This window comes from Takifugu rubripes, chromosome 1, assembly GCF_901000725.2.
Source record: "Takifugu rubripes chromosome 1, fTakRub1.2, whole genome shotgun sequence".
NCBI classification, from domain to species: domain Eukaryota; kingdom Metazoa; phylum Chordata; class Actinopteri; order Tetraodontiformes; family Tetraodontidae; genus Takifugu; species Takifugu rubripes.
The window spans coordinates 8,057,242-8,069,332 of record NC_042285.1 but is presented as its reverse complement, the minus strand read 5'-3'; the positions used below and the strand labels follow the sequence as shown (position 1 = coordinate 8,069,332).

At 40.8% G+C, this 12,091-nt stretch overlaps 1 protein-coding gene across 2 annotated transcripts; it reads right to left on the bottom strand.

The window, feature by feature from the left end:
- Positions 1-1,197: 1,197 nt before the first annotated feature.
- On the bottom strand, positions 1,198-6,216 carry uts2r (urotensin 2 receptor). Of its 2 annotated transcripts, none has more exons than XM_003978734.3 (3): positions 6,150-6,216; positions 3,667-4,379; positions 1,198-2,372 (listed from the first exon to the last, which is right to left on the bottom strand). In XM_003978734.3, the coding sequence occupies exons 1-3, from the start codon at positions 6,184-6,186 to the stop codon at positions 1,995-1,997; spliced, it is 1,128 nt and encodes a 375-aa protein (XP_003978783.2). In that variant the 5' UTR covers positions 6,187-6,216; the 3' UTR covers positions 1,198-1,994. The 2 variants fall into 2 exon arrangements, with proteins under 2 accessions (XP_003978783.2, XP_029692074.1); XM_029836214.1 differs by lacking the exon at positions 6,150-6,216 and adding an exon at positions 5,150-6,098.
- Between the last annotated feature and the right edge of the window lie 5,875 nt (positions 6,217-12,091).

Sequence of the window (12,091 nt, the reverse complement as noted above, 5' to 3'; positions counted from 1 at the left end):
CCCAGCTACTCCATATCCCTAAGCTCCTCCCTAACTTTTCACAACAGCAACAAGGGAATTCTTCTGGGTGTTTTAGGGAGAAGGTCACAGCATTATCAGCTATAGTGCTCCAATAATTTATATAGGGCAATCACAAATATCAACATTCTCATGAGTTTCCTGCTTGCACCTGTTGAACTGTGAACATTCACAGGCAATTTCTCACTTTGGCATAGACAGATCAGCATAATTCAGCCTCATGCTCCTCATTGTCTGTCTCATCTCACACAAATAATAAGAAAATGGGTGAATCACTGCATTTACCTAATTGGCTTCTGAGCCAGGTTATTCATTTGTCTTTCGAATTGCTGTATGCAATCTGTCCATTCTTGAGCCTTAGTGAAGTCAAAAGGCTCCAGGGGTTGTATGCTGAATGTTGCATGCCAGCATCTATCACTTCTTCCAGACTTTTAACTTTCTTTTTCCAATGACAGGACATGCAAATACCATGTTGTGTTTGAATTTTAAAGAAATATGAGTCATCTGTGAGCTTTACATGTACTTTATCTGCCAACATTTCCAGACATTGCACTCCACATGACTTTCAAAATGCATTCAATTACATACATCGTTGATGTATTCCAAACACTCCGACCAGCCCACAACGCATCATGGTACCATTAGCATTAATTGTTGATGCAAACAAATGTGGATGAAACTTTTCAAATTTGCAATCATAAACCAATAGACCTTTAAATGACATCCATTTCTGGTCTGTTACACAAACAGTTCTTGAATTAGGATTCCAATCAGGTCCGAAATGGAATTTGGATAATGGAATCACAATCTACCTCTGGTTTTGATGCAGTGATTTTTCCACACAAAGCAAAATCTGTAGATCACACACACACACACACACACACACACACACACACACACACACACACACACACACACTCTCTCTCTCTCTCTGATACAATATACTAGACCAGGGGTCGGCAACCCGCGGCTCTGGAGCCGCATGCGGCTCTTTGGCGCCGCCCTAGTGGCTCCCTGGAGCTTTTTCAAAAATATGAAAATGGAAATTGTTTTAATATAATTTTTGTAGGAGAAAAACGTGACAAACATTCTTAAAGTTTTCATCATCCCATGATAATGGAAGTTAAACTTAAAGCACCATCGTACAGCAGAGTGGTCACATGGGGCGTCATTCTCTCCAGGATGCGCGGCAGGAAAATAAACATTTCATCATTGTAACTGTCTGAGAGACATGTTAATTGAAAAATTCAGTCAATATTTATTTTACATTTTTAAAATGGTCATAATTTCATTTAATGTCTCAATTTGTTATTGTTGAAATGGCTTAAAATGTATTATTCTTCATGTATGTTTCCTTTGATAGGTCACTTGTAGGGTTCTTTTCAAAAGACATCTGTGTGATGCGTGGCCATTATTTCATTGGACCGGTGTAGCTACAATCATGAATGCTCATTATGTATTTGTGGCCTACTTACCATTTGGAAAGTAGGCTAATACAGCTAATATAGACACTTACAGCCTGTGTTGCCTTCATTATAAGGCTTTTAATTTTTTGCGGCTCCAGACAGATTTGTTTCTTGTTTTTTTGGTCCAATATGGCTCTTTCAACATTTTGGGTTGCCGACCCCTGTACTAGACACTGAAGCAACTATAGTCATTCACATTTGTTTTTAGCTCTTTTCATGGAGCACAGTGCCAATACAGATGCATGCCAAATCAGTATTGTGTATTTGCTCTGCATGTGCGGCTGCTGTGTATTATGTTATTTTTGTAAAGCACAATAGCAACAAAGGCTTTCTATTCTATTCCCTTAATTGGAGTATATGAGATCTCTATCTGAAGTAACACAGGCAGGTGGAGTCATGATACCTTATTCTGTTTTAATAGAGAATGAAAGTGTTAAGTGAGCCTGATTACTGTTACTTGTCATGTGCAAGGAGTTATCTTATGTGTTAGCACTTACAAAGGCTTCTACCTTACAAACTGCTGTTGTCTGCTTTCAGGGATGGTGTGTGAGTAAGCATAAAGCTCTCAGTGCACTGCTGACTGCTTGCAGACGATGAGCGACGCGGTGATTGCTGAAAGCGATTCCTCCGCTGGAAGTAGCTGCCGGTCGACCATGACAACTTGTGCTTCCTCATGTATTCTTTGTAGTTCTTGGTCAGAAGTGTGTAGAGGAAAGGGTTAATGCAGCTATTGGAATATGTCAGGCACGTCGTTAGATAGTTAATGTTGCGCTTGGCTTTGAGGGACAGGGGAAGCAAGGGGTTGAACTGGCCCAGCAGCTGCCAGATCCAGAAGGGCAGGAAGCATGCCCAGAAGAGAAGCACAATGGTGAAGATCAGGTACAATACCTTTTGAAAAAGAGATGCAGCCATAAGAATGGGAATCCTGCCAATAAAAACATCTTAGGGATATTTGGCCCCATTTTCAGATTTATTTGAAAAACAGCTCCCTGTGCAGATGAACACGTATTAAAACACGATCTCCGTGCAAATCAATACGCTGTAGTGCACATGTCAGGCTAATAGTTGATGGTAATGCCCCAGACATACAAGTAAGTGTGTAAAGAAACACTGAGCATATTTAAAACAACAGCAATTATAATGGCGAGCACCAAAGTTTTCCAGTGGACTGCCGACAACATGGAGTTGCTCCTACAAGCGACACTACAAAACGAAAAACCTGTAAAGAACAGGGATTGGGAGTAAAAGACGCTATATAAATAAAAAATGATTGATTGATTGATTGATTGATTATGTCTGTCTTCTTCTGCTCTCAAAGTTCTTGTCTTAGGCTTACGTATGGTCGACAACTATGCAAGCTCGTTTACCTGCAACTGTAATGCACATGCCCAAATTCGCTTAAAATGCACTTTGCATTTACACAAAGGATGTTGTGGCATTTTAAAATCATTCAACTCTGGAGCCCCTATTCATATTTCTTTTCATATTGCTCTTATTTCAGACATTCTTGAATAAATCGACAGCCCAAATGGGGGAAAAGTTTTGTTTCTCACCCCAAAAGTTGTGTATTTCCAAACTCATGTTTTCTTGTAGCATTTGCTATTTCTCTGATGTGGTTTGTGTTTTATTTTTGTTTACATTCTCCTCAATGTCCTTTTTTCATGTGTTTCACAAACATATACACCCCCCATGTTTGCGGGGAATATATGTTTGTTTTTGGGCTGGTAAAGCCAGGTATTTGAGTTCCACCTTGTCCTCTCTTAAATAGCATTATTATGCCTCCCTAAAACCAATCGTCAGAGAGTAGTGCACAGTCGTGCACTGGTAACAATGTTAAACAGGCTTGTCAGATGATTAATGCAAAAGTGCTGATAACTATTATCACATTTGAAAGAAGAGAACCCTGTGCCAAGTATGCATGACAATGTGCTTGAGATTTATGTATCAGGCATGTTTCCTGTGCTACCAAAAACACTTTAAATCAACCTTTTCCTTGTTAAAGTGCATTGTTACCAGTGACATAATGGTACTGGCTCTTGTTTTCAATTAGATTTAAACTTATATATAACTATTTATAACTATTTAGATGAAAAGTGTGCATGATTAGTCCAAATTAAAACTAATTAAATAACAAAAAGTGAAAATACATTTACAAATAATTACAGAAATTTGAATCACTGACCTTCTGATTGGGAAGTTTCTTGGTCTGTCTGTAGTTCTCCGTCTGTGAAACCCAATATGTGCGCGCTAGTTGGATATAAAGATAGCCAATGATCAATCCTGGTGCGACAATGCTGGTGCAAAATAGGATGGAGATGTATATATTATAGGAATATTCGGCCAGAAATGACTGACACATAGCCTTGGTGCCATCCCTCTTCAGCTGTATGCTCACAATCATCGGTAGGGTTAGGACAAGAGAAGCCACCCAGATCAACAGAGCTATGGATTTCCTGTAACTCTTAGACCGCTTGACAGTATCAAGTGGTTTGACCACAGCAAAGTAGCGCTCTGTGCTCATAACTGTGAGCGTGAAGATGCTGGCATGCATTGTCAAAAAGTCCATGCTGATAAGAATCCTGCAACCTACATCACCAAAATACCATCCTTTTAAGAAGTATGTGCAGACCACAAAAGGTATGGTTAGAAGATAGAGCAGATCTGCTAATGCTAAGTTTATGATGTAGATATACATAGAGGCTGCAGTCCTCATGGAGCGGCACATGATGATCAACGTGTAGATATTTCCAAGGACTCCGACAAGACACATTAGAGAGAGTATGGTGCTGATAGTAAAGGTGACAGCTTTGTCCTCGTGTGTGTCCATAGGAAAGTCTGTCGCATTAGCTTCACGATCTGCAAGAACACCCATAGGCTCCATAGATGTGGTCATATCTGGACATGTGGGATCAGACAAAGATGTGGTCAGTGGTCGGTGTTAACCAGACAGCAAGCACTTGAAAGGCATTTTATTAAATTACAATTTACTAGCCATTTTTTCTTCACTTTTAGCTTTGTTTTATCCTAGTTCGCATTTAAGAGTCAGTCTTCTGGATAGAAGGCGAAACGTCTTCAAAAGAGAAGAAAAACAGTCCAGTTAACAAAGAAAACTATCTTGGATAACTATGACCTGGATGATTGACAATCTACACAGACAGCACTTCCAAGATTGATTTTTTTTCTCTTCTTTATTTTTGTCATTTTTCATATCTGGTGTTATTTTACATTTATACATTCATTAATTGAGAAGGTTGTTTCAATTGGCAAAGAGCTGCTTATTTCCCTTGCTTTTGTCTTACCATGTATTTGTCTAATAATAATAAATAAATATTATTCATTAGAACACTCATTCATACTATTAAGGACACCAATAATGGCAGTTTTGGAATTATAAAATATTCACTAACAGAAATACTCATGTAAGTGAGTAACTAAATAACAGCTATTATCAGGATTGGCGCTACTGCACTATTTCAGAAAGAACCAAATGTAACTGCTAAAGGCATATTAAACTTTTATAAATTTGCGGTACTGAACGTTCATCAAATATTGTTCTCTTGCCACACATGCCATAGTGTTCTGCTGATCATGTTACACCACTGTCTTTGTGACACTTCATGAATACCTCGATGAATTAATGTAGAGTTTTAGACAAATAATCCTACCTGGGCTGCTGAATTTAACAGGAATGTTCAGTCCTGCACTGTACGTCCATCATCCATGTTTTGAGTTACATATGCTCCTCCAAAATCCTCCGTTACCAGAAAAGAATTTATACTCCACTAAAATCCCAACAGCACCAGCACATGGTGGAGTGAATGTATAGGACAATATGTATCCAGCAATCATAAAGGAGCCAGATATGGCTCCATTGCAGAGCTCAATTATTTATCCAGTCGCTTGAAAAGTTCTCCTCCAGCCTTTTCTACCCTCGGAGACCCATGACAACATCGTTGGATGCAAAGTCTGCCATTGAAGGCAGAGGATTTGAATTCGGAATGCAAAAAAGAGCCATCAGGGATGTGATGAGAAGTGAGTAAGCTACCGGCGCCGCTTTACGGAGAATCCCCTCTGACTGAGAGTGAGCAGGAGGAACGTGTCAGAGGCAGCGAGAAAGGAAGAGAGAGGGAGGGGGAGGAAGAGAGAGAGCAGCTGGTGATGCACTCTCTCACAAGTCCAAAGTGAATAAGAGGAGACAAAAAGCGGGAGGGAGGTATGCAGGAAATGTGCCCTGCTCTCGCTCGATGCGTGCCTCTCTCACCCCTGCGCCATTTATTTGGCAGCATGGCTGTGTGTCACAGATGAGATATACAACAACCCAGTGACACACATGCAATATAAATTTATAGCTACAATACAGTCAACTCAGACAAAGTGTGGAATGTCTAGTATTCAGAAAGGATAGAGGTCAGTGTCTAGCAATTTATCAGAACTTAGGTTTATTTGAATGACTTTTTTTTAGTGATGATTGTAAGTCTTTTATCTGTGGTCATGGACACTGCCTGGTACCTCAACCAAACTGAAAGACAGCCTGCATTAGATTATAGTTCATCTAGTTGACTGGTCCAATTTCATGCATTCACTTTGGGTCTGTAAATCCACCCTATTAAATTTTACATCTGCAGAGATATGCCTTTGGTTTTACACATAGCCTCATCCACTCACCTATCATTTTTGGTCCTGTGTGCATGCTTGCATGCATGAAGTTTGGTTGCTAGGTGTCTTGGTATGCAGATCCTTGGCTGCACAGCTGATGATCATTACTTAACTGGGAACACCTGGCCAGTGTTCCTAAATAAAATAATCGCCCGAGCCAGGATGCACGAGTGGATGATTGTGGATCCCCACCATGTCATTCCAACTCTTCTTTCCTGTTTAGTTTTGCATTAATCCTTTCTATAATGAATTTCAGGGAGGGGGGCTTTAGATGATGTCTACCTGCAGTAATGGTGGCAGAGTGGTTGGATTTTGCTCATTGAATTCTCATCCCTCTATAAAACTTTTGGTATTTAAATGTGTACTTAAATAGCCTAAGAATTATATACACCTTCATAACATTTTGTACATTATGTAGATAGAGGTCCAAAAAGGTAAATGCAACTACGTTTGAAAAGACAATAATTAAATCAATATGTAAAACATTTTAATAACAGAAGTTTTAACAAAAACAAAATTTAACTGAACAGTACTGTCTGTTTGCAAAAGTGCATTTTATTTTAAAGTCTGTATTAAGGCAAACTTCAATAACTACAATTATTGTGCAGAGGTATGGACAAGTATGGACAAACAAGGTTGTGGCTACATTTGAAAGGTTTGCAGGATCCTAAAGTTAAAATGTTATTTGGCTGGAACCAAGTAATGACACTGAAGGAAAGGAGTGATTACAGGCTATGGTTATAGTATTGAAGCAGCCAGCAATGGATTTTAAATCAACTGGAGGAAGTATTTGACAGGTAAAATTAATAAAATGGTTTATTCGTAAAAGAGATAATCAGCATTATGATTGTAAAGGCAAAACTCTATGTGTCTCACGGTGTGCACAACTGAGGTGAAAAAAAACCAAAACATTGCTGTTGGTGATAAATTATTCTGCAGTGATGTATTATCATGATTATTATCATGATGTATTATGTATTATTACAGTGATGATGTATCCCCTCACACCACAGCAACTACTCAGAAAATTAAACTCAATAATTTTGTTACTCCAAAGCAGTTGCACATCAATGATTTTAACATGTCCAGTCAGAAAGCCATAATTAACGGCAGATAATTTCATTAGCTAAAGTGCAAATGGGACAGCCACCCAGTGGAAAGGAGACGTAACTAGAGAGAGATTAAGAAATGGTTAATTATCTGGTGACCAAATACCATTTCCACATCCTTTCTGGCTGATTCTTAGATTGTTTTGCATTTTTCCAGAGCCCTAGCCATTGTTAAAAGGTGAAAGGCCAGCAGCAGCAGTCCAACTGCAAAACTGTTATCTGCTACTCTATGAAAAGAGGAAAAGGAGTACTGTCTTGGCAGAGTCCAACAAGAGCTCCACTTTAAATGAATACACCCCCCCCCCTTTTTTTTTTTCTCATTGCATTCACATCAGCAGTCAACAGTAAGAACAAGATTCAACATCTGGAAAATGCTGGCCTTTATGAGCAAAGCTCTTTTCTTCTTTTTTGTATTTTTTTAAAATTATTTTTGTCATATTGGTAATCTAATGGAATTAAGGGTGTTTGTTTCATAAATCAGCTGCTCAGCCAGTGTGATTTCAAACCATAAAAGAATTTCTTCAATTTTCTGACAAGACTACTAATGCTTTTATTTCCAGAGTTATAAACCCAAGTCAGAAAGCTAAAACAAAATACTACTTAGTAGAGATAGGGCCAGTGGGTGGAGCCTCACTCAGACACTATGAACTACATTCTCCAGCTTTCTAAAATTATGATGAACATACTGGAGGTGCCATTTATTTTGAAACTAATAAAGTGCTGGATGTATAAGTTTTTCAGTCATGTTACTTGTGGTTGATATGCTGATATTAATGCATTTCGAAAACTTTCAACATGATTTTTTTTTTCTAGAATCAGTTCCTATATCGAATCAAACCAACCAATACCAGCCAAGGCAGGTTATATTTGACCAGACAAAAATGACTTTAGGTAGGTGTGTCTTTTTTTACCTGCCTAAGAGATGATAAAACATGGCAAACCAAGAAAAAGTAGATTTAATTTGAAAATGCCTTGTATTCGATTTTTATTAATCAAATCAAATCAAATCAATCTTTATTTATATAGCGTCTTATACAATCAAAATTGTTTCAAGGCGCTTTCCAGAATCCCAGGGCCTGACCCCAGACAAGCAACAGTGGCAAGGAAAAACTCCCCTTTAACAGGAAGAAACCTTGAGCAGGACCAGGCTCATGTAGGGGGACCCTCCTGCTGATGGCCGGCTGGGTAAAGAGAGAGGAGAGGGAGAGGGAGAGGAAAGGAGAGGGAAGGGAGAGGAGAGGAGAGGAGAAGGAGAGGGAGGGGGAGAAGAGAGGAGGGGAGAGGAGAGGAGAGGAGAGGAGAGGAGAGGAGAGGAGAGCAGAGCAGAGGAGAGGAGAGGAGAGGAGAGGAGAGGAGAGGAGAGGAGAGGAGAGGACAGGACAGGACAGGACAGGACAGGACAGGTAGAGGACAGGTAGAGGATAGAATGGAGAGGAGAGGAGAGGGGTAGAGGAGAGGAGAAGTAGAGTGAAGGGGAGGTAGAGGAGAGGAGAGGAGAGGAGAGGAGAGGAGAGGAGAGGAGAGGAGAGGAGAGGAGAGGAGAGGAGAGGAGAGGAGAGGAGAGGCACAGAGCACAGAAACACACACAAAAATACACTATACAATGGGTCGGCGGGGCTGGAGGTCATCATGCAGCTCCGAAGGCGGCGATACCTGTAAATAAATCGAGGGGGGGGGGGGGGGGGGCAGAAAAACTACACAAGAATCAGCATAACTAGTCTGCTTGATGAAGAGGAGGAAAAGAGAGGAAAGGAGAGGAGAGGAGAGGAAACCATGACCCAGTGGGGTGACAGAGGCCTGTCAGGTGATCATGTTTCCGGACCCCGGCAGCCTTGGCCTATAGCAGCATAGCTAAGATGTGACCTAATGATTAGACGACCCCCTAAGTATGATAATCTGTCTGTCTATGATAGTAACTGGAACTACAGAATTAGTAGCAATAAGCTTTTTCAAAGAGGTAGGTTTTAAGTCTGATCTTAAAAGTGGCGATGGAGTCAGCCTCCCGTACCTGGACAGGGAGCTGGTTCCATAGCAGGGGGGGCTAAATGCTCGGCCCCCCATTCTACTCCTAGAAACTCTGGGAACCACAAGTAGACCAGCATTCTGAGAGCGGAGCGGTCTATTGGGCTGATAAGGTATCACTAGCTCCTCCAGGTAGGATGGAGCTAGGCCTCTGAGGACCTTGTAGGTCAAAAGAAGGGTTTTAAAAATTATTCTAAATTTAACGGGCAGCCAATGAAGCGACGCCATTACAGGAGTTATGTGATCTCTTTTGTCAATACCTGTCAGAACTCTGGCTGCAGCATTTTGGATCAACTGGAGGCTTCTTAAAGAGTTGTTTGGACACCCTGATAATAAAGAACTACAGTAGTCCAGCCTGGAAGTAATAAATGCATGGACTAACTTTTCAGCATCATGCCGCATCAGCAGCTTCCTGATCTTTGTGATGTTCCTCAAGTGAAAAAAGGCACTTCTAGAGACTAATTTAATGTGTGAGTTGAAGGAGAGATTTTGATCAAAAGTTACTCCTAGATTCCTCACAGAGAGACTAGATGTTAATGAAATACCATCTAGAGTGATCATGTGATCTAATCTATCCCTGAGAGGTTCAGGACCAAACACCATGACCTCAGTTTTTCCTGGGTTAAGGAGGAGAAAATTTGAAGACATCCAGGACTTTTTGTCTTTAAGACAGGTCTGAAGCTTCACTAACTTCTCTGTCTCCTCTGGTTTCATGGATAAATAAAGCTGAGTGTCATCAGCATAACAATGAAAATGTATCCCATGCTGCCGAATAATGTTCCCTAAGGGAAGCATGTACACGGTGAAGAGGATCGGTCCAAGTACAGAACCTTGAGGAACTCCAACGGCTAACCCTACTGTATGAGGAGGGAACACCATGGACATGAGCAAACTGGTATCTATCAGATAAGTATGATCTAAACCAGTCTAGTGCTGTCCCTTTAATCCCAATCACATGTTCCAGTCTCTGTAACAGGATGCTGTGATCAACTGTATCAAAAGCAGCACTGAGGTCCAGCAGAACCAGCATAGAGACCAGTCCATGATCGGAAGCTATGAGAAGATCATTAGTGACTTTAAGAAGTGCTGTTTCTGTGCTGTGGTGAGCTCTAAAGCCTGACTGAAACATCTCAAACAGGCTGTTCCTCTGCAGGTGCTCCAGTAACTGAGTCACCACCACCTTCTCTAGAACTTTAGAGATAAAAGGAAGGTTGGATATTGGCCTATAATTTGACATCAGGATCCAGTGATGGTTTTTTAAGCAACGGCTTAATCACTGCCACCTTGGAGGACCGGGGTACATAACCTGACACTAAAGAACCATTGATCTGGTCCAGGATAGAACTGCCTATCAATGGTAAAACATCCTTCAACAGGTGTGTTGGGATGGGATCTAAAAGACACGTGGTGGTCTTGGATTTCTGAATTAGCGAAGACGCCTCAGAAAAATATATAGGGCTGAAGGAGTTTAAGGGCTCGTTGGAGAACCTGTATGTTCCCACAGTCAGCACATCTGGTGATGGTCCAGTTGTAGGGATGGCCTGGTTAGCTTTCTCTCTGATAGCTAGAACTTTATCAGTGAAGAAGCTCATGAAGTCTTCACCACTAAGGGAAGAAGGGATACGTGGATCTAAAACACTGTGACTCTTGGTTAATTTGGCCACAGTGCTGAAAAGAAACCTGGGGTTGTTCTTATTTTCCTCAATCAAAGAAGAACAATAAGCTGTTCTAGCCTTGTGAAGGGCCTTTTTGTAAACTAATAGACAGTCTTTCCAGGCTACATGATAGCTGTCTATTTTACAAGAATGCCACTTCCTTTCCAGTCTTCACACTTTCTGCTTGAGGGTCCTGATATGTGAATTATACCAGGGGGCACACCTCCTCTGATTTACTATTTTCTTTTTCAGGGGGGCAACAGAATCAAGCGTGATTCTCAGTGAGGTTGCTGCACCTTCAGCAATAGAGTCAACCTCTGCAGGGCTAAGATTATAATGATTGATCCCTGGGGAAACACACGGTGGTCCTGGGATCAGCACAGGGATCACTTCCTTAAACTTAGCTACAGCATTATCTGAAAGACATCTGCTGTAGTAAGACTTTGTTCTGAGGATAGAAGAATCCTTAATCATAAATGTAAAAGTGATCAAAGAATGGTCTGACAGGAGTGGGTTCTGAGGGAACACTGACACATGTTCTACCTCAACACCATAAGTCAGAACTAGATCTAGGGTGTGGTTAAAGCTATGAGTTGGTTGGTTTATCTGCTGGAGGAAACCAACTGACTCAAGTAATGAAATGAAGCCATTTCTAAAGCTGTCATTTATAACGTCTATATGGATATTAAAGACTCCAATGATAATGACTGTCCGTTCTAAGGACCAAGTCAGATAAGAAATCAGAGAACTCAGACAGGAACTCTGAATGTGGACCAGCAGGGGGCCGATATACAACTACAAACAAAAGTGGCTTTTCTGTCTTCCAATGTCAAGGAGCTAAATGCAGAGTGTGTGTTGTTTTGCTCCTATCACAGATGCAGTCCTCAGTACATTCCATTAGTAGATCAGCTTGCAAATTTTTAGTGGGTTATGTCAAATTTGCACATTTTAGTGTACACACACAAAAAAAAAACACTAAAAGGTTTGCTCTGACCAGCTGTTATGTTGTGCAGCAATGGCCTGAGTGTCCTGCCAGAGCACACAAACCATATTGGACCACTGCTAGCCCATCCAATGCAATGGATGATAGCGGGTCAGATGTCGCTCCATATCAGATTTATTTCAGTATTGTTTTGATTCCTCCATTGAAGATTATTCAGCTGTT